Source organism: Ciconia boyciana, chromosome 3 (assembly GCF_034638445.1).
Source record: "Ciconia boyciana chromosome 3, ASM3463844v1, whole genome shotgun sequence".
Taxonomy (NCBI): Eukaryota; Metazoa; Chordata; class Aves; order Ciconiiformes; family Ciconiidae; genus Ciconia; species Ciconia boyciana.
Window position 1 is genome coordinate 128138354 of NC_132936.1, and position 22378 is coordinate 128160731.

Genomic DNA, 22378 nt, shown 5'->3' on the forward strand with positions numbered 1-22378 from the left:
AACCAGACTAAGAGTTGTCAGGAATAATAACGTGCAAGAGTAGGAGCCATGTGTAGTGGCATGATCCATCTTTTCCCAAAAACGAAGGGACTTGGGGATTCCTCTCCACTGTGTCTGTGCGCTCCTCCACTGCCAGCACTGTACCCTTCCCTCTTTTTTTTATCTTATGGAGTGGACAAGTCAGTCAGCTGTTCTGGGCTGGGGGGGCCCATATGAAGTGTACATTATGTAGAGTATAAGACCAAATTCCTTCTTGGATCAACTAATACACTGAAAACTACCCTTCCTGACTGCTGGGATCCCAGTGTGTTGTGTGAAAAAGAGCACTAGTATCTTGAGTTCTGCATAAATATTCCAGATTTTTGGTGTACACTATTTCAGTTATTTAATTAGGTGTGCATTTTCTTCTGTGTAGACTGTTGGTGTTGTAAACCAAGATAAAAACACAGAGCTGGAAACCAGCATGCCTTACGCAAGCGAGCAGGAGAGAAGCCATTCTAACAGCAGCACCTTGTCTGACAGAAGGCTCAGCAATTCCAGCCTCTGCAGCATCGAAGAGCAGCACCGGACCGTCTATGAGATGGTGCAGAGAATCCTCTTATCCACTCGAGGATATGTTAACTTTGTTAATGAGGTGTTTCGACAAGTAAGTGTGTATGTTTAGTTGCTGTTGTATATTTTTCTTTAAAGGAAGTGTCATGGTTATGAGAGAACACTGTGAAGGCTGTTGGCCAGGTAACTGGTGAAACTTGATGCTAATCACACCAGCACCCTTTTAATTTAGAGTTCTTCTAGGTGTAGTTTTAACGATAAAATTAATGAAATTTTTATAGGAACTGAAGCTTGTTGCTGATGCCAGACAGCAACATGTCTTATTTGAATGGGCCACTTTATTTGTCCTTGGTATTATGATGTAATTTAAAGGTGTGTAAAGAGCTATTAGCTTGCAAATTTATTATTTGAATTATTAAGATTCTTGTTCCTGTGATCAATGTCAGTATTTAATGTCTGTTTGAACATTGATTGCTTCTACTAGTATTTTTCATTAATTTGACAACTTTTCCGTTGTTTGGGATAAAAATATGTGTGGACCTACTGGAGAGTCCCAATTTTTTTTTTTTTTGTCTGGTACCAAGGTAGAAATTGGTTGAAGCAGCAGTTCCAGAAGATGCTCTCCAGCAGCTGAGTGAGCACACATGCTTTACTATGAAGTATCTTGTGTGGCACAGTTTAGGAACTATTTGTACCTTACTATTTGTGCTTTTCAGTGGGATGGCTGGCGTTTTGACAGGAAGGAGTACTTTTGTGTATATTAAGAACTGCTGTGGCATGCTGCCCTCTCCTGGTGTTTGCTCAGAGTGTACAAGGTTAGACCAGCTTCCAGGGAACAAAGGCTAACGTGATGCAGTACTTTTATCTTTATTCAGTATGATCGGTGTTCAGTAATTGAAACAGATGATGATATTTGGATCCTTTTTGTGTTTATCTCTCCCTTACAGGAATCTCACTAGTCACTGTGAATTCCTCTACTCTTTCTTTTTTCTTTTTTCTTTCTACCCTACTTCTTAGCCTTTCCAAAAGCATTCCGTGTAGTGCCTGCTCATCCTGCCGATGAGCTGCTGTTTCTCTAATACTCTAGCAGTTGGCTTCTGGCTTTTTCAGTTTCTGCATCCTTAATAAGTTGACAGTGGCTATGAAGATTTTTTCAGAAATTTCACATGCTTGCTGTATGGCATATTTAAGCTTGCTTTTGCTAACCCTTCAATTTCTGTTTAAATCAGCCGTTGGATGTTGCACTTCATGCTGACTAGAGACAAGGAAGTGTACTATGTGATGCAGATTTCCCTCAACCTGAGCAAGATAACCTTTATAATGTGTTTGTAGCTAAACTAGGTATAGGAAATGCTATAGTTTTTGACCCTGTTAATCATGGAGAGTGGGTAATCTCTTCCTAATTGAAAGGACCTATTTTTTTAGTATGAAAAATGTACTTTCATCTCTTTCAGTGGTTTTGTAATACGCATATTGATGCATATTGATATAAAAATTTTTTTTGTTGGCAAAATATGCTTTTTTTGTACCAGATGACATTTTCAGACACAGATTTCTGTGCCTGTTCGCTGCCGTGCAAAGGTCTTCTGTCACTGTATTTTTGGTTTATATTCTCCCAAGACCTCCAGAAATGTGGGGAAGCAGCCAGTCTAGCCTTTGAAAGCTTTCAGAGAGGACATCTGTACAGAATGATTCCCCAATACAGATATTGAGTAGCATGTTGAAAATAAATTCATTGTGGTGACTTCCAAAACTGCAGTGAGAAAGGGTCGAATGACAGCTGCTGTTATCCTCATCACAATTTACCGTCTTGTCTCTACCTACGCTTGCTGAAACGGCATTTCACATCATATAGTGCTGATGTAATTTGAAGTCCTCTTCTCCCAAAAGTGTAGCATAGGACCTAAGTTTAGCCTGCCAGACCTCTATGGCTAGCAATGGCTTGTGAGATGAAGCCACGTTCAGTTAGACAGCTTGCAAGGAGCAAAACCAACCTCTTTGTCTTTGTCTGAACAAATACAACATGGAAGTAATTTGGAATTAATAGTTATGGAGTTGTGAATAATGTAGCTATATGCATAGCTTGTTGATTAATCAAACTCCTTCTAGTACAGACATAAAAGTAAAAATTATGTATCCTTTCTTTTTTGAGGTGTATTATTTATGGGTGGTGGGGTGTGGGTGTGTTTATATATGCATGCACGTCTATGTCCTATATATAGTAAAATCAGTTAACTTTTCAATTTAGGCTTTTTTATTGCCACCTTCTGATATATCTGCAACACGAAAAGTGGTTAAGGTATACCGAAAGTGGATATTGCAAGAGAAACCTGTGTTCATGGAGGAGCCAGACAAAAAGGAAGACAGTCAGGATGCTGTTGTCAGCTTAGAGGACTCATCAGTGCAAACGGATGGTAAACATGTATGGTATCAGTGTTACTTACTTTATTCTGTTTGTCTACAACATATGATTTAAGTTTTAATCTCACTTTGTAAATGAGTAACAATTTAAAAAATTTGTGGAAAATGAAGATTAAAAAATGCTTTTATTTAAGGTCCAGAGATTTAAATAAATATTGAGTGTTCAGTAGCCCTTAATGAGTGCAGGGAAAGATTGCAGCTATCTTGACAAATGTAATTTGTTGATTATTCCCCGTCTCTACAAATATGATAGCAAGAACTTAATGGAAGAAATACTAATATGTTCTGCAGTGTTAAAATTGACACTGTCTGTTGGCCTAGTGCATGTAGGAGTATTTCCTTTTGGTGGTAGTTACTTAAGAATTTGAAAATATCTACTGATTTGTATAGACTGGATGAAATATTTGGATTCAGACACCTTAATCTAGGAAATTAAAGTGTAGATACAAATTCTGTGCATCATCTTTTTAATATCCTATCTTGAACCATCAGTAAAAGTTGACTTTGACGCTATTGGCACTGTGAAGCTATTTAAAGGGAAGTTTTGTTGTACTGAGAAAGAGGTTCGAGTTGTAAGAACATAGTGATAATTACAAGGTTTTGACAGATTATTTTTGCAGGGGATTTATAGTTTTGCCAGGCTTAAATTCCAATATTACTGCAATTGGTGACTACAAAATATTTTAAATAACATAGCTCTTAAAACTTTTATGAACCTTTAAAGTCCATATACTGTCTGTTTGTTCAGAGATTAAGAAATAATGGACATGAAATGAATGTAGGACATGACAGTTCTCCCTTTTTTGCTTTTGACGTTTTAAATTATTTTGAATAAATATGGACATATTCCTTTCTGCTTTGTCACTAACTGAATGATGTTTTCGAAAGCTTTCCTCTGACCATTCAGGACATAAGCGCTCATCCAGCTGGGGAAGAACGTACTCCTTTACCAGTGCTGTTAACAGAGGATGTATATTAGAAGATGAGGACAAAAATGTTAAAGCTGGTGCTCAAGCTGCATTACAGGTGTGGTGTATAGAAAGGTTGCAAGGCTGTAATTTACGTAATCGCGTAATTTACGCTACAAATTATAATATAGTCTCTGAGATTAAGGAAAACAACTACCAGCAGTTGATGGGTTTTGTAAGATACGACTTGGACTTCATTTATAACTTTTTAAAAATTTATGTTAAACCATGTGACCATGCCTTAGAGCCAGATAGCTATATTAAGACAGAAGGTTCGGGGTTTTTTCCTACTGTGGGTACTAGGAATTAATCAGAACTGTACATTTGCTTTCGTTGAACCCCATTTATTGGAAATATTGGTGGTTGCTCAAGCATATAGGAAATGAGTAGCTGGAGGAATGGTACTCTTGCCTGACTGAATAGGAGACCTACAAAACCCATACTGTGTAATGCATGCCTTTGTTGGGTCTGTAACGCCACCTGACTTTTTGCCAGAATGATGTAGAAAAATCAAGTGACAGGTACAACATAAAACTTGCTCTAAGGAAAGTGAAAGGTTTGACTGGAGGGGGACAAGTATTGTATTGTAAGTCTTGACTCTCTTTATTCCTGACAGTATGTAAACTGACTGTAAATCCTTGTCTTGAAGGTGTTCTTGACAAACTCTGCGAATGTTTTCTTACTGGAACCGTGCATTGAAGTCCCTGCGCTTTTGAAGGAGCAAGTTGATGCTTGCAAAGCAGTCCTGAGTATCTTCAGGCGCATGATAATGGAACTATCAATGAATAAAAAGACATGGTAAGCTTAATATATTCTGCATCATTTAAGAGAAAATCATCAATGTTTAAACTTTATGGGAGAATTATTGGGTAGGGAAAAGACTGGCTTTCTCAGGGGTAGACCTTATGTAATAAGTCACCCTTGTGACTTGCCTCTGAATTGGTTTGTGAGATTGCACGTTCTGCTGAGTCTACATCATTGTACATTCCTGACTTCACCTTCTCAAAAATCAGTTTTTACAGTCCACAACCAACTAATGTTATTTTGCAAATGATCTGTGAAGTCTGAAGTGTGATCACATCATCAATAAGTGAGGCTTACTGGAGAATTAAGAGGGTTTTTTGGTACATGAAAATTAACAAGTACAATTAATAGAACATGTGAACAAAAAGTACAATTTTGTTTTGGAACCAGGGAACAGATGCTACAGATACTCCTTAGAATAACAGAAGCTGTGATGCAGAAGCCGAAAGAAAACCAAATAAAGGATACATTCGCTCAAAGCATGTCAGGATTACTTTTCCGAGTGAGTGTTTGGAGGGTTTTTTTGTTTGTTTGTTTGGGTTTTTTATGTTGGTTTTTCATGATGATTAGTCATAGTTTTAGTTAAGTACTATTGCACTGTACTATGAAACCTACTTGTAAAACATGAAAAAATTCTCTTTTGCAGTAATAGAAGTAATGATTTTGTAAACTGTTCCTAACAGAGGGAAACAGCTTCCAGGTGCAACAAGCAGTTGATTTGATCTGTTCTTCAGGGCTCTCTTACAAACTGTGGTAGAACAGGCAGGCACACAGTCTCTTTGTGGGATATCTTCAATGAGTATCTCTAAAGCGTAAGCTTGATGTAACTGTTTTCCTAGAAGTTCAGCTGGCAAGTCAAAACTGAGTCACATTGAATGAGATGAAGACATTTATACATTGTATTGTACTTTGCATGCTCAGCTACAGTATCTAGGTCTGAGTGTCACCAGTGTAGTTCAATCACTACAATCATTCTGTAGGTATAGGAGACAGTTCTTCATTCTAATATTATTATTATTATACACAGAGTATTATTGCAGTTTACCAGAGAACATATAGACCACCTGAAACATACGTTTTGGAATTTTTAGATTTCCTTAGTCAGTAACTTTCACGGTTGTTTACCCACGGATTTCTGGGAATGTTTTTTTGTTGAAAAATACCTATGCATAATATCTGTGCATCATGAATACTCAATGCTAATACGCAGGTCGGTATTGACTTCATCAACATACGGGTTGGTGTTGGTGTGCTGAATTCATCTTGACAGAAATGCATGAACTGTCACTTGTTTCTTTTCTCTCAGACCCTCATTGTGGCTTGGATCAGAGCAAACCTGAGCGTTTACATTTCTCGGGAGCTGTGGGATGAGCTGCTCAGCGTTCTGTCCACCCTGACGGACTGGGAGGAGCTCATAAACGAGTGGGCCAATATCATGGACTCTCTAACAGTGGTGCTAGCAAGAACCGTGTATGGGGTGGAAATGACAAACTTACCCTTGGATAAGCTCAGTGAACAAAAAGAAAAAAAGCAGAGAGGAAAAGGTTAGTCTCTATGCTTCACTGCTTTTTGTATCAAACAAGTTAAATATTTAAGTTTAAACTTAAATATTTTAATTTAATTTAATCTAACATTAAGTACTCCTTAATCTAGTGTAAGAACCTGTTTAATCAAATGTGAAATGCTTTGGATTTATGTATTCTCATCCTTCATTGTGGGAGGAAAAGTAATTGGGGTCAATAGAAGATAGCTATTTAGCAGTTTTTAGTACGTGCTTAAAATCAGTCTTTTCTGTGTAGCGGAAATGAAACGTGGTTTCCTGTGCTGTAGTCTGGCATAGTCATCAATGTAAAAATTGTTTTCCATGTATTTTTATTAAACTTTATTAATTACAGTATTTTAGTTACATTTATGTGCCACCTTGCAATTGGTGCACATAGTTGAAGTAGTGGTTGTTTTTTAATAATAGTAAAAATTCACCGATGTTGTTTAAAAGGTTAATATTTTTCGTGTCTGAGTGCTTGTAAGTCCATTCATACTTTAGGAAAAATATGTGCCAAAGCATGCAATGCTATAGAGTTTTATTTTCTTTATCTCTAAGGTGGCATTTTAGAGCCTCAAAAGACAGCTGTTGTGGGAAGATCCTTTTCATTAAGCTGGAAAAGTCATCCTGAAGTTGTGGAGCCAATGAGATTCAGAAGTGCTACGACCTCCGGAGCCCCAGGAGTTGAGAAAGCAAGAAATATTGTTCGCCAAAGAGCAACAGGTTAGACCACAACTAAATGCTTATGTTCCCAAACACTCAGTAACACTCAAGTTTTAAATCTGCCTTTGTGTTGTGGCTACTTCCAAAAGTCGTGCAACTTAATAATTAAATGCCTAAACAGAGATGTTGCGTACCTGTGTCTGGATGTCTTGACCGCTACCAGTATGAATAAAGACTCAAAGTATTTTGGAAAATTCTAAATATATGCTTTTAAATACATTGCATTTAATTGCAAGTTAGCTATGTGCAAGTTATGTTTTTATGTAAAGAAGTAAAGTACATTCCTATTTTTATCAATTCATAGGAAAGCGTTTATTAACATCAGTCAGATAATATATATTGCTTCTGAACTTTCATACAGCTAGCTATTTACTGTGAGCACAAGATAAACCAGATATTGTATAAACAATTTCATCCTTTCTTATTTGCCTTATTTGCTTTCTTTTTATTAGCATGATAAGGTATGTATAGCATCTCCTTTTCCTTTTTTCCCTTCATTTACTTCTGGAAAAAGGAAAACAGGAGGAGGGAGAACAGGGGTGAGGGTGAGGAATGATGGGGGAATGTCTGAGACCCCAGGCATTGAACAGATACCTAATTTTTCAAGCATTTCAGCAGTCTGAATTTGATCTCTTTTTAAAAATTTTTTTTAAAATTTTTTTAATTTCATGGTAGCATGTTTCTATGTTCCGATTCAATGGGCTATGGATTAAAACTCTCCATAGAAAATCTCCTGCTTTGGAATAGGAGATATTTTGCTGCACGTCTTCCTTCCTCATTCATAACAGATTAGTTGTGTTTCTTACCAGGAGAATTTGAAGGTGATTTAGTATGTTTTTGTGGCTGCAGGCTTCATAACTAAGCCACAGTCTTCAGCTTAGATAACAAAACATTTTGGCATTGGAGTCAATTCATTCTTTGTGTCTGTTTTATTTTTAAATTCAGCGAGTTCCTATTTGTGCTCCAGCGGAGAAGTCTGTCTGTCTTCTGCTACAGCGTTTCTCCCCTAGACTTCTCACCAGAGCAGTAGAGAACCTGGAAGTATCGATCAGCAAGGACTTTACTTGGTTGTGTACATTCAGATTAAAGAAACTTCCTACCTTTAGTAAGAAAAGCTTATTTGGTAGGGAGCAAGTAGGTTGTCAGGTAGGAGAATGAACTTCATGTGTAAAAAGCCCTTAGTTTCATTTTGTGTCTCATGGTCATATAAAAAGAGAATTATTCTGACTTTCGTGGGATTTGTGATGATCAATGGCTCCCACATCAGCAGGTGCAAAAAAGTTTTATATTTGCACATGTGGCTATAACAAATAGTCATTTCAAATATATAAAACGTATATCCTTTTTCTAAGGTAAGACTATTTAGAAACACACAAAATGCAGCTACTAAGCCTCCAGAGGCGTCATCTTTTAGAATGAAATGTAGCAGTCCCTAAGGTGAATACAGAAGCCAGGGCTGTTCATGGGAGGACTTTCTTTAGCAGAGTGGACATTTTGGGAAAAGTGTCTCCCACTGGGGGCTTTTTCTGAATCCCTAATATTCTCCCCCCCCATTTAAAAACAACAAAAAACCCCCTAAGTCAACATAGAAATACCAGAGCACCTCCTGCTTCCAGGTAAGACATTCTTTTGATCTGCTGCTTGTATCTGGAGTTATAAGAGTAAGAGCAGAGTATTTCTGCTGCAGCAGAAAATCTTTTGCCCGCTACCCTACTTGAGTATTTTTGCTTCCTCCTTCTTCCCCTCTGTCTTCTACGTGCCAACGTTGACATTGCTGTGTACAAGAAGAGAAACTGTACAGTGAATAAGATATATTTTTTTTTCCTAATAAATTTCTGTTAGAAACTTCTGTAATTCAGCATAACTTCTAGTAATACAATTGATGATAAACTGCTGTTTTTCTCTAAAGGAGACTTTAAGCTTATGACAATTGGCTATGAGTCCGTAAAATACCAAGTTTTTAATGATGTTAGGCAGCCTCTAGAGTGTTAGCCACCTTGGAAAGTGTTCTTCTGGTGGCCTTTCTTTTTCTAAGAAACAGTGAACTCATTTAAGTGTTGCTATTTTCAGGAGAAATTCAATACGATATGTGTTCAGACTGCACTTTTCTACCTTGCCTTGTGGTGACTTAAGAACTCCAAAAACTTTCATGTAACTTGTGTCCCTTTCATCATCCTGTTCAGAAACGTGGAAAGCAGGGCTCAGTACCCCAAAACCAGAGTCCACAGGATCTTTCAGGGTGTAAGGAACTTCATCAAGTCTAACCTCCTGCTCAAAGCAGGGTCAGCTGTCCGTCAGGCCAGGGTACTCAGGGCTTTATCCAGTCTGGAGCTGGGATCCTAGTTTTAAAAGCAAAACCAGGGGCAGCTGTATCTTTAGATCGATTTTTTTTGAGAAGCACACTATCCCACTTCTCAGATGAAAACGGATTGTTTTCAGCAGAGCTGAATGAATGTAAGAGGTAGCTGGTTTTGGGGGGCAGCATTGCTAGTAGAGGGGAATTTGAGTAAGTTTTCCATTCTTTATTTTGGAGCTATGTGTACTGCTACAGATACTTCAATGAAAAGAAAAAAGGGTAAGTCGAATTAGCCCAGAGGTAGGAATCGTACACTGACAAAATGAAATATTCCACATTGTGGAACTGCTGTGATTCAGAAATCACCGATTATTGCACTTTCAATATGTGAGATACAGTTGCACATTGTTAACTTACAGCTTATAGGAAATACTTCTGGGCTTAATGTTGAAAAACTATTTTATTTTCAAAAGCTTTGTTTCATTGTATCATGACATTCAAAACCCCAAAATTTCATAATTTTTTCTGACATAATTATTGCTTTATTTTTTCCTGGAAGCTAAGCGAAGCCAGTCTATCAGCAACTGTGTTCATCTTTATGAGGCTTTGCCAGCTACTAAAAGCGTACCTCTTCTGCTTCACACTGTGAGCTCTCTCTTACCTGGTATCTCTTACACTTCTTGCTCTCACAGACTGTCAGGTACTGTACTTTAAAGTCATCTTTTATATAAATGTTCTTTATATTTTTGAACTGCTGTCTGTCTACTCCCTTTCTGTCCAGTTCATTATTCTTTAGTAGTATGGAATGAAATGTTTTGCACTGGTTCTGTTTCCCGTGCCTCAGATCTGTTCAAAACACGGTGGTAGCCATTGAGAGATGAGCAAGTTTCATGGGAGCATGTCTTGTCCTTTTTCAGCTTTACGAAGGGTGGCAAAAAGTGGCTGTTTCTAGTGCTTTTTTGTTATTCTGTCACTGGCTTCATTGCCAAAATAAGTAACCTTTTCAGGGAAAAGGAGAAGAGAGCAATATCTTCTCAAGGAACGACTGCAGAAACTACTTGAATGCTTGAAGGTATGAGCTAGTGCAAGCAAAATACTCAGTCAGAGAAATGCAGCTGGTCGAGCTACCTGGTTTAAAAGAAAAATCTCATTCAATCTGTGCTACACTCAGTTACAAATCAGTGCTTACAAATGTGTATTTTTTTTCTTCTAAAGAATTCTTCCTGTAATTACTGATTCCAGAAGGAAATCTAAAAGATTTGTCTGTGCCTCTTAGTTCTCAGATAGTGTTTGATTTCTCTCAAAATGTTTGTAGTACTGCAAGCAACGCAGTTTTTGTTCATTTTAATATTAAAGATAACGATGAATTACAATTAGATTTATATTCCCTAGTAACTAAAGTAAAATATATTTTAATTTCTTTATTAGGAAATGCTTTTATTCATGTTTACACTTTCAATTACTTGATTTATGAAAGGTTTCCAAGCAGTTGTTGAAGTTTTGATATAGTGCAGACCAAATATACTAAGGATTAGGAATGCAAAAAGTAAAGGCAGCAATCCAGATGTGGGCATTTGAGTGGTTATTTAGACTGAAGTGGGCGTATTTTTGCTCAAAAGTGTAGTAAACTTTTTCCTGCTTTCGATACAGTCTCATCCTGTGGAACTTGCTGTTCTGATAAATAAAGCTCGAACAAACCCTAAGCATACAACTTCTGAACTGAATTCTGTACTGGTACCCAGACGTAGATGTGAAAACCACATGTAGTGGCCTGAGAATACAAAGCAACTTTGTTGTGGAGCATTCATCCTATCAGCTAGCCAAGATGTGTTGGTGGGAGCAGTGAGATTTCTCTATCGTGTTAGCAGAGTTTCTTTTATTTCTGTTTCCAGCTAGTAAGTCTCTGAAAAGATGACTTTCTGTCACCTCCCACATTTCACTTCCTGGGAGGGATTTCTGAGTCTTGAGCCCTAACCTGTCATTAGCTGCTGCAGCAAGAAAAGGAAAGTTTTGTATGTGGTGCATTACGGCTCTCTAGGGATTCCTATTCTGTGAAGTATCTTTAGTGTTTTTTCATCTCCTCCTGCTTACAGTTCTCTTCAGTTGTAACACTGAAACTGTTCTAGCTAGCGAATATGGGCATTGACTTGAAGGATGAACTTTTATTTTTTTATCATTAGTTTATTATTTTATTTATTGCTTTCTGTAAGACACTTAAAGTCAACAGTGATACTTTGAGATAATTTTCTGAAATACATGCACTGTTTATTAAGTATTTCAGTATTATTTATTTAAACACACTTAGTAGTGTAGATTGAATGAACTGAGCATACTGTCCTCCTCCTGCAGGCTGCTGCTGCAGTCTGTGTATGTTGGTCTGTAATCTCGTATCCTGAGGGGCTGTGCTTCTTGCTCATTTCTGAATAAGCGGAGCCTCAATGTCAATGCCTGTGGAGCAGACAGGAAGCAAAGCAGAAGGAAGAGGAGGAGAATAGAAAGGTGGTAGAGAGGTCACTTGTATTTAATGTGCATATTATGTAACAATATGCTGAAAGAAATCTAGAAGACTTAATAATCCAGCCCATGTTCTTTATTGAAAAAAAGAAATTTGAAGGTTCTCATAAGAGTTGCTACAGCAGCATAATTTTTTAAAACAGGACAATGGCATTGGCTGTGCAGTTGGAACACCTTGAGCAGTCTGCTGGTGGTTCTGTTGGGTCAGCTTTGATGGGGTGTGTGGGCCACCTCTTTGACTGCTTTCCGGGGAAAGAGTTAGTGGTTAGCTTAAGTATGGTAGGTGGCATTAACCAGTGTCACGACCATAACTAAAAGGACCACTACTGAATGGGAACATACTTGATCCTGAGTGTACTGCCTCCCCCTCCCTCCCCCAGTGCTAAGAGAAATGCATTTCTAAAAGCATTGTGTTGCTAGCTAATCTCAAGAGTTCCTGTGGCCCCTTCCCCAGTATGTCAATTTACTTTCTCACTTGAATTTTCATCCCTCTCTCTCCTCTCTCTTTATTTCTCATTTTCAGTTACAGCAGAAAAGCTGCATGATTCAGTTTGTCCTCACAAACTAAGCCCGAATCACGTATAGCTCAGCTCTTTTTTTACTCTAACTTGTTGCCTTTTTTTATTCTCCCCTTCCCGTCTTTATGGAGGCAAAGTCAGTAAGCACAGTCATCTTTTCTCCCCTCTGCATTTATAGTAGTTTTGCTGCCTCTCCTCTATTCTGTCTGTTTCCAGAACGAACGGGGTCTAGCTTGGGCCTCTAGCACTGAAAAGCATAGCTTTGTTCACCTGACATCCTCCCACCCTTCCTTGTGCGCTCCGAACCCCCAGAGTAATTTCGTCCTTTACCACGTACCCTGCTCATACATCTCTCTCTGAACTTTACAGTTTTTCTAAGGATATTTTATAAAACTTAAATTATCACTTCTGTAACTAGGAGTTACGTTCTAGCTTTGTAACTTGGGAGTTTTAAATACTTGAATGGGTCACTTTTTCATATAGCTTTCTTAGGTAAGGAGTTCACATGTGTATACATTTCTGAGGTTGTGTAAATACTGTGTTTTAATTAAATCAACAGAAGTTGAAGAATCTCAACAGCTGGAAAATTCAACAGGAACAGAAGCTATGGGCCTATCTGTAGACCAAGAGCAGCAGCTAACTCGAAGTAGCAGCACTTCAGATATTACAGATCAGTTTCCATCTGATTTTTTTCAAGGTAATTTTGATCAAATATAGTGATACTGTACTTCCAAAGAAAAAGTGTTGAGCCTTGTTCAGCCTCGTAAATGCTGCTTTGGTTTCCAGCTCTGTTCTAAAATGTTTTTTATCTTGTTTTCTTCGTGACTATATTGTTGGCATCCTGTTGAAAGAACTGTTTCTAAGAAGTTACAGACCACAAATGCAGGACATGACCTTTTATAAAGCAGGGTGGTTAAAAATGAAACCTTTGAATGTATGCATTTTGTATGTAACTCTTAAAACTTTTTAAATCTGGCCTGCATTTAGATTTTTGTGTATTAAAGCTAAGAGTTCTACTTCTGTTCCTATTGTGTAAGTATGTTATGCTTATGAAGGATTTTTCAAAACATCATGTATTCCATTTTCATGTTGTATGACTTCACTTAGCTATAAGAAGTGTACATGTAAAAATAACTGAAACTTTCATATAATTTGCTGTGTACTTTGGTCCCACAAATGTCTATTTCTTGTTTACTTTCTAAAATTTCCAGGTAAAAAGGCTGGGAGTTCTCATAATTTAACTTCTTCAGACTCCAAATCAGTTCAGGAAAATAAGGGATATACAAAGAAGGAACATGAAGCTGAGCAAGTAAGGCAAAATAGAAAGTAATTATTGATAAGATTCTAACAATGTTTTATTTCTAATCAGGTGCCTTTTAGTATTTAGAAACTCCAGCAACTGAAAGTGTGGAAAATCATTAATCACACTTCTAGTATGGAATCTGGAATTGAGCTGTAGCTGTTCATTATGCTATTTGGTGTGATCATTCTGTGTCTTCTGATCTTGTCAGTTGCTTACACAGTTTTATGTAATTGGCTATATTCTAGTCTTATACAAGACTCTTGTGCTTTTTTTTATATTAAATCTAAACAAGAAGTTCATAACTTCTTAAATATAAATAATTCATGGCTATTATAGAGCTACAGTACACTGGAATAAATGTTTGATGGGGAAGATGCTTTCCTTCAGCACAATTTGTATCACCAGCTATGTATTGCAGATGTTTGTATAAGTTAACATTAGGACAGGCAAGCTTCATAAATTTTTAATGCAACTTTTGAATAAACAGTAGAAATAATAAGTGACTGAGGCTGATCATCTTTGTGGAAGTATAATGCAATACAGCATGGAAGACTTCAAGCTGAATCTCATCTTTGGACCTTGGCTGTCCCATACGTCTAGGCTTAAAGTACCATTAACACTTAGCTCTAGAAAGGAGAGGAGACATCTTCTGCAGAGTGCTTTCATTAATTGCTCCAGGAATAACAAAGTGTCTCAAAAAGGAAGGAAAACCTAGTCCGCTTTGCGTGGGGGAGGGGAGGGGAGAGGAAGAGAAGTAAGCTCAGTAGTTGGGGGAATTAAAAATTAACCTGGCTCCCCATTCTATTTTAGTGGCATGTGTTATAAAATATTTACAAGCATGCGCTGCCGGGCTGTTACCAGTATTGCACTTTCACCCTTTTTGCAAGTGGAAGCTGGGGTTTGTCTGTATATTCACTGAATATCTTGCTAATGTACCATGTGAACCAGTTTGACTTCATATCACAACGCACTGAAACATTGTCATCGCTGATCACTAAGAGCCAGATTTGCCAGCGAAGAAAGACCACTCTGCAGTCTATCGGGCAGCGCAAGCAAACATGTATTTCTTGGGAATGATTGTCAATTCTCGCCAGTTTTAAAAAAATAAATAAATAAAAAAAAGCAAGCTACAAGGTTAGATAATATAATAATAATTTCTACAAGCCGGTTGTCTCCTTGGTGGCAAAATTTGCTTGCTCAGATATATGCAGAAAGAACTAATGGATTAATGTCTGGCCAGTGGATAAGAAATTTACTGAAAAATAGTAATACTAATAATTGCAAATATCAAAATGGAATTTCAGAAATGTTAACAGAGTTGAGGAATTTTAGAGTAGAGACTCCTTCAGCAGTTAGATCTAGTATGTTCCTAGGGGTAAGGCGTTGGGGCTTTTGCATATGTGCAATGGAAAGCATGATACTCTATTTTTCTGGCAGAAATTAAGTTTTGCTATTACAGATGACATGGAGTTGCAAGAAATGTGAATTTGAAGGTTATCTGCCATATATAAAGACAAACAATTGTGCTTAGGGACAGAGCAGTATCATCTAGAAGCAGAAAATTGTCTGAAGGGTTTTCAGCAAGTAGGCTATAAATCCAGTTGGTGAAGGAGGAGGAGGTAAACAAAAGATCAGGTGGCTTTGCATGGGTGGTTTTCCAACAGAGTAATGCCTCGACATAAGAGATGACTACTGATTTCTTCCTGAAAGATTTTTGGATACTTATAAAAGTATTGAATTATTTCAGATTTGTGGAAAACATAAGTAAAAAGTCCTGCTTGTTGGTACGAAAACTGAGTTTAAGAAAGGGAGGATAACAACTGAAATGGAAAGTGTGATGGTTTCCTTAAGACATTTAAAGTTATTTGGGTAGTCTAAATATTCATGAAAATATCTTGATTGAGTTGTAATTAATTTCTAATAACTGTGTGTGTATCTCGAATTTGCTAAAATACGATGTAGTTCTCAAAACTGTAATAAGCTGAGATTAACATTTTTTTCTCCAAAGGTACTAGTACGAAGAAGCAGTAGTACAGCTGAATTAGACTTGAAAGCAGACTTGCAGCAATCACACGGGAATCACAGAGAGAGAGAAAAAAGTGAGTTCCAAGAAATACAGTATTTTTCTTAACTGTAGCAATTGAAATCAGTGTCATAATTTTGTCTTGTTACAGATATATTAGCTGCTTTTCTCATCACACTTTGCTAATGTAGTCCTTAAAAACAGGCTTTGTGATCTTTATTAATCCCCTCCTTGCTTTAGGTGAAAGCGTTAGCAGTGACACATCCATTGGCTATAATAATGAAGTAGAGATTGCACTTATCCCCTGGCAAGCTTCTGAAGACGACCATGAAGTTAATGCATCAGCAGATGTTTGTGTGGATCCTGATGCACCTCGCTGGCTTCAGCTTAGTCCTTCAGATACCGCAAATTTAACAGGTACTGTAGTCCAGAAAATGTATTTACTATTTCAGATTTTTATCTCAAAAAGGAGTTTATACAGTTCAGTTTGCTTATAAAAAGTATGTTTCATTTGGCATATATCACCGAGTTTCGTTCATAATGTTCATTCAAAAATGACATTTGAATGCCCAGAGTTTAAGGAATTTGGATAATCAGATTGAAGCAGACAGAGGTGCCAATAAATTGTGATCCTGAAGATGATCACACAGTTGAAAATAATTGGGTTGCTTACTTTGTCAAATTATTACTAATCAACTGAGATGTGGTAGCTGGTCACTTGTGCTCTCTTAGCTTGCCCCAGTGTTCAAGTAAAATAAATTAATTTAATTTATATTTTAAGTTAATATTTATTTCATAGCAGAATGGTTTAAAGAAGTTCCTTACTATATATTTTGACTGATGGGAAATAACTGGTTAATTCATGATAACTTCTCTCATCTTAATCCTGTTACCCTCCTTATTTATACTTCAAAGTACACAATGCCTGTACTTCAGTAGGATGTGATAAGTGGCATCCTTAGGAAGAGTTAATTGGGAAGTAAAAGTCCTTTACCTTTTCATTTTATTTACAGTGTCTTTAGCATATACGACACTCATGATTATTTATTGAAATATTTTGGTTCTTGCAATTTGTAAAGGTACCTCCCCATCTAATATGTGAGTCAGAGATGTTAGTTCAATAACTTAGTGCAGTAACAGATGAAACTATCTTATAGGCTCTTATAGTTTTTGCCTACAGATATATATAGTTTCAAGGATATTTTTTTCATATTCACTTTTTCTTTGAAATATCTCTAATTTAATGAACCAGCACACCTAGTGCAACAGTTCAGACTGCCATTGTACAAAAGGTAGCATGTAATACAGTACATGGTAAGGATTATTATGTATGGTAAATTCATTGCTTTCTTTATGTCTGTGATACAAGACATTGCTCCTTTGTGTGTACAAAGAGAATGAATTATATAAAATAACCTGAAAGATAATGTAGACTAAAAAGAAAACTGGGGTAACAAATGTATAATTGCCCAACAGAGCCAGTGTGCCCTTACTGTATTTCTGGTTCTCACCCGAGTTGCAAAATTTTGTTTTGCGGTAGAAACCTCTATGGTGTAAGGCAAAAAAATACTGTGACACCACCACTGAACAGCATAGATGCAATTTCCGTGATGACAGATCTGTTTAAGCACCTTAGAATGATCTTCATAGATAACGTTTGTTTTAACACTTTGGGAATTCATAATACTACAACAAACAAAACAAAAAAGCAAAAGGCAAAAAAAAAAAAATCCCAAAAGCTTTTTAAAAATAAATTCAAGCAAACATAAAAACTTCTAAAATGGCTTTTATTTTGCTAACCTTCTTTGGGTTCTGGGAGGACACAAGTTACTTCCCTCTGCCTGTGCAGAGGCTTCCTGCAAGTTTCCTTGAAACGCTGGCTGCTGAGCACTGCAGGGTGCCACGCTGGACCATAGGGCTGATTCTGCCTGCAGACAGGCTGCTACGCAGCTTTCCCTGGTCTGGTAGAAGATAACGTAACAGCTCTTGTCATTAAAATTTGCACTTCAATATGGGATTTTTCTTTTACTGTTCAAACATATTAATTCCATTATCCTGACAGTCTTCACAAAACCCTGCTTTCCTTCTCAGTTTGCATACTGCTGCCTCAGGAACTGCTTCTGTATAAAATGATAATGCCTGAGCATAGTCTTCAGCACTAGTAGTGCATACTTTTTAGTTCCTTTGTTCAGTTCTGTTTCCAGGTCATTTTATACTGTGTGATCTTAAAAAAAGAAAGGACTCTTAGCAATAGAAATATTACCTGTAAAAGCCAGCTATTGATTGAATAAATCTCTCAGGGTACATGAGCGTTCCATTTAACTGCATTTGCCTCCCTGCTAAAAAAACCAACCCGTGAGTGGGGGCAGTCTGTCTGATGTCAAACTGATCTATAGCTGTGTCATCCCTGTGTGGAAGCCCTTTAGCCTACATTTTCTGCCATTTTTTTCTTTGAATCATGTGCTAGCTTGAACAATGAAAAAGAGAGAGATGATTTGGTGGGGGAGAATACTTTGAGATGGAAGAAGGTTAGAAGGAGTAATGTTCCTATCTTATTGCCCCAATTTATACTGTACACTGCATTTCTAGTTCATGGAAATTGAACTTCTTTAAATTTACAGACAGTAGTGAGTTCCTTGCTGATGACTGCAGTATAATTGCTGGTGGAAGCCTTATCGGTTGGCATCCTGATTCTGCTGCTGTGTTATGGAGGAGAATCTTGGGAATTCTTGGAGATGTGAACAATATACAGTCACCTAAAATACATGCAAAAGTTTTTGGATATCTTTATGAGTTGTGGTATAAACTTGCAAAGGTATTGTATATGATACTTACATCTAATGATAATAATTTTTCTTTTGTTGCAAAAATTATTATTAAAATTTATTTAGTATTAGCATCTGGAACATAAGCATGAGATTTGGAGGATTCTGTCATAAAGAAAGATAATCTTGTTTGATTTCTAGTAGGTATCCCCAATAGAGAATGTTCCTGTTCAATGACAAGAGAATTTAGATTAGTTAATTTAAATGGGGTGACGAAACAGTAGCAAAGAAAATAGAAGTATAGAACAGAATACCACAAACATTGGTATTCAGTGTAAAAGCCCATGGTGTGACCTAAAATGGCAATATTTGCTTAGGCTGTGGGGAAGCACGCTATAGAACAAGCTTTCCTGGTAGTTTTGGCTTAAGTAGGAACTCTGTATAGCGCAAGGTGTAGTGCATTTAAAGTAAACCAAATAAAATGAAAAAGTAATAATATGAAACAAAGCATTAATAAAGTAAGCTATCAGTTCTATTAACTCTCTTCTTTTAAAAAATTAGATACGGGACAACCTTGCTATAAGTGTGGACAACCAGTCTACTCCCTCTCCTCCCGTCTTAATTCCTCCTCTCAGAATATTTGCATCATGGTTGTTCAAGGTAAGTTATTTCTAAAATTTTCACACATTGGTATTTGTCTTCTATATCAGTACTGAATTTGTGTATGTTTAGTTGCGTTATTTTTAATTTTTACAGTCACTGCTGGCTAAGAAGATGAATACCCTCCAAAGGCTATTTGGACTTTTAATACGAGGTTTTTGCTCTTTTCAGGCAACCACCCTGCCAAATGAATATAAGGAAGGCAAACTTCAGGCATACAGGCTGATCTGCGCTATGATGACTAGGCGTCAAGATGTTCTGCCAAATTCTGATTTCCTGGTTCATTTTTATTTTGTGATGCACCTTGGCTTAACAAGTGAAGATCAGGTACAAGCTTTACTTGATAAAAAAAATTAATTTATTACTGTGTGCTGATGGACATGTCTATATTTTCGTATTTGAAGTTCAGAAGCAGAAAGGAAGCAGTGCTTTGCAACAATTGTTGCTTGAAATTATCCTGTGTAGTCTAGCCTGTACCTCTCTTTAGATGATGCAGTCCTAACTTTCTCGTTGCTCTCCCAGTTATAAATTTTTAAACAGCAACTACTTCTTTGTGACTTATTGTCACAACAGCATCACAGGCATTTGTTGATGTTTCTTTGTTTCCTGGCATTTCTGAGGAATAATCTGTGATGAGTTTCTGTCCATCTGCATTGCACGGTTAGCGGGTCAAGCTGGTCACATTAAAAATGTTCAAACACTCAGTTGATATTAAGTCTTGAGCTACACTGTGTGTTTGACCAGTATGTTTAAACTTCAGTTCTGCCAAAGCGGGAGCCTTGTGTGTCCAGTGGCCCTACCACGTTCCTGTACAAACTGCGATGCTGTGAAGTCAGTGCTTCCAGAGCAGCTGCTGGAGTTGGTCTGTTGTTCACATTATTTACAGCTTCAGGGAGCTAGCGGTTGCTCCCAGCTCATGTTACACATGTTCTTACCTTCTGTCAGGAGGTAAAATGCTAGACGAGATCTTGGGCAAGGGAGAGGCTGTGAAGAGGCTTATGTTAATTTATGAGCAGTGTCTGCTCTCAGCACACCCTTTTGAATGCCCTGTGCCAGCAAGGATGTCCTCAAAAATTAGAATGAACGTTGCCCTCTCTGGACTTTTCCCCTTCAAGAGTGGCCCTTCAGGGGATGTTTAAAACTGTCACACCAGCTCTTTTTAACTGGTGCAAAGGGGACTGAAGGGAGAACTGAGACAGAAGGTTACCTTAGCACTGTAGCCAAGAGGTGCTGCCAAAACATTCTCTTTCTGTGGATAAATGTTGTTGCTAGGCCCCCGCCGTGTCCAGGGTTGGCCCAATTAATGAAGTATTCAGTGGGACGTGAGGAAAAGACTTACTCTGTTGAGCTGTAAGCAGATTACTGGGCCACGGGAACGGCTGAGTACTTACAAAAACTATAAGAAATACTCTTCGGACAAAACAGAGACCATCCAAACACTTGTCGGTGGGGTTATAGCCGGAGGAGCGCGCTCCCTTCCTTGGGAGGAGCGCGCTCCCTTCCTTGGGAGAAGCCGTCCCCTCACGCCGCGGCGGGCGCTGCCAGCAGAGGGCGCACGGAGCCCCCAGCCTGCGGGCGCGCCTGCGCCGGCCTGGTCCCGCGCTTCGGCGGGCCGGCGGGAGGGGCTGCGCGGGTGTGCCCGCCCCTGAGGCGAGGGAGAGGCGGGGCGCGGGGAGCTCCCCTTGTGCCCCGCTCAGCACGTTCCCCCAGAGTCAGGCGGAGCTCGTCCCTCCCTCGTCTCGCTGGTGCCATGCAGATTTCGGGCAGCTTAACGCTGCTTGGTGTACAGAGTAACTTCATGTCCCTCCAAAAAAAAGACCGTGTGGTAACACCCACTATGATCAGACCCCCTGAATTTTAAAAACCACACAGCATTAAACTCTCTCGCACGAGACACAGAACTCAAGAAACGTTAAAGCCTGATGTAGACCAGATTAAAAAGAAAAAAATCACTTTTATATTCGAAAAAAACAAACACCCTTAAATCAATATAGCAGCCACTGCCAACACAGGGCCATCAGGTTGGAAAACATCAGTAATTTTAGGACTTAAGTTGTTTTCATCTACACATTTCCAAGAAATGGCCAGATTTTCAGAGGTGTTCAGCTGTCGGCAGTTCCTTTTTTCTAAGCTAAAGGGTGCTCTGTTTTTTGAAATCTGACCGCTTCCTGGAGAACCAATTCCTACATAGAAACTGGGAGATTTTTAAAATGTGGGGTTGGTGGTTGTTGAATTGTTTCTCACCCTGTTTGTTGCGTTTTGGTGTTAATAACAGGTCCACAGATTTTAAGCCTCTTGCTTTGTTGCACACGGGACTTCACTCCTTGTGCAGTTAGAATCCAGAAGTTAAAGAAGATGAAGTGAAGGCTGTGTAGTGAAGGCAGACCTCACATTGCACATTGCTCCAGGGCTTCCCAGATATTTTGCACGCTGCTGCTGCTCTTTTGTTCTTCCTTGCCTTGCTTGGTTTTGCTCTTTTTGCCTCTTGGTGGCACACTTGACCGCAAGTTTTCTCTTGTGTTACCGTCCTGCCAGTTTTACTTTCCTTAGCTATGAAACTGGTTGAGGTGTTAACTCATGGTGCTTTGGAGCTCGGATTCTCCTGCAACGTGTTGGTGTGAAGCACGATCCTTATACCTATTTCTGTATTTCCAGTATGATTAGCATCAAGGTGCCTGATGGGTGTTGAGACTAGTCCGACAGTCCGCATGCTGAGGGTGACTACAAGTGCAGGAATGCGTTGTATGAGGCTGAAGTACCTCCTCTGATACAAGCAAACGGTAGCAAAGCGTGAAGTGTGCATTGCGAAGCACTTTGCCGTCGCAGGATCTCACAGCTTCCTGTAAGGAACAGGATGATGCAAAATGAACATGACACAGTACCAGTACTGATTTTGTGATTTTTAAATTTTTTTTTTTTTTTTTTTTACTTCTCAGTGATTTTTGGTATATCCTGTTAACTGGTAAACTTCTTACAAAAGAGGGTGCGATATAATGGGGCACAAGGATCACTGGAACATGGATCCTAGTTCTTGATAACACTGCAGAATCCCCCCTGCCAAAGTGTGGCTTCTAGGATTCAAGTTATTGCATACCAAGATAAACTTTGGTGCAGATTTTTTTAGTACAGATTGTTTTTATTTGCTAAGCACAAGCATAAATTTCTCACTCTTAAGGAACATTAACAGGATAAAGGAGAGGGGTGGTTTCTCATGGGGGAATTTTCCTTCTGTATGTATGACTAGTGCAACTTTTAAAATTTATGGGGGAAAGCAACAGAAAGGTAGAC

The 22378-nt window shown here is 38.3% G+C and overlaps 1 protein-coding gene across 5 annotated transcripts in view; it reads left to right on the forward strand.

Annotated features, from left to right (window-relative positions):
- The window catches only part of RALGAPA2 (Ral GTPase activating protein catalytic subunit alpha 2), a 137309-nt gene that overhangs the window by 31230 nt on the left and 83701 nt on the right, over positions 1–22378 (forward strand). For all 5 annotated transcript variants that reach the window (XM_072857639.1, XM_072857638.1, XM_072857642.1 and 2 more), the window contains 14 exons: positions 416–646; positions 2801–2974; positions 3862–3999; positions 4591–4739; positions 5136–5247; positions 6052–6289; positions 6847–7011; positions 12899–13036; positions 13551–13648; positions 15651–15741; positions 15906–16082; positions 18287–18480; positions 18992–19090; positions 19262–19417. In XM_072857639.1, coding sequence (XP_072713740.1) covers positions 416–646; positions 2801–2974; positions 3862–3999; positions 4591–4739; positions 5136–5247; positions 6052–6289; positions 6847–7011; positions 12899–13036; positions 13551–13648; positions 15651–15741; positions 15906–16082; positions 18287–18480; positions 18992–19090; positions 19262–19417 — 2160 coding nt within the window. The remainder of the gene's footprint in view (positions 1–415; positions 647–2800; positions 2975–3861; positions 4000–4590; positions 4740–5135; positions 5248–6051; positions 6290–6846; positions 7012–12898; positions 13037–13550; positions 13649–15650; positions 15742–15905; positions 16083–18286; positions 18481–18991; positions 19091–19261; positions 19418–22378) is intronic.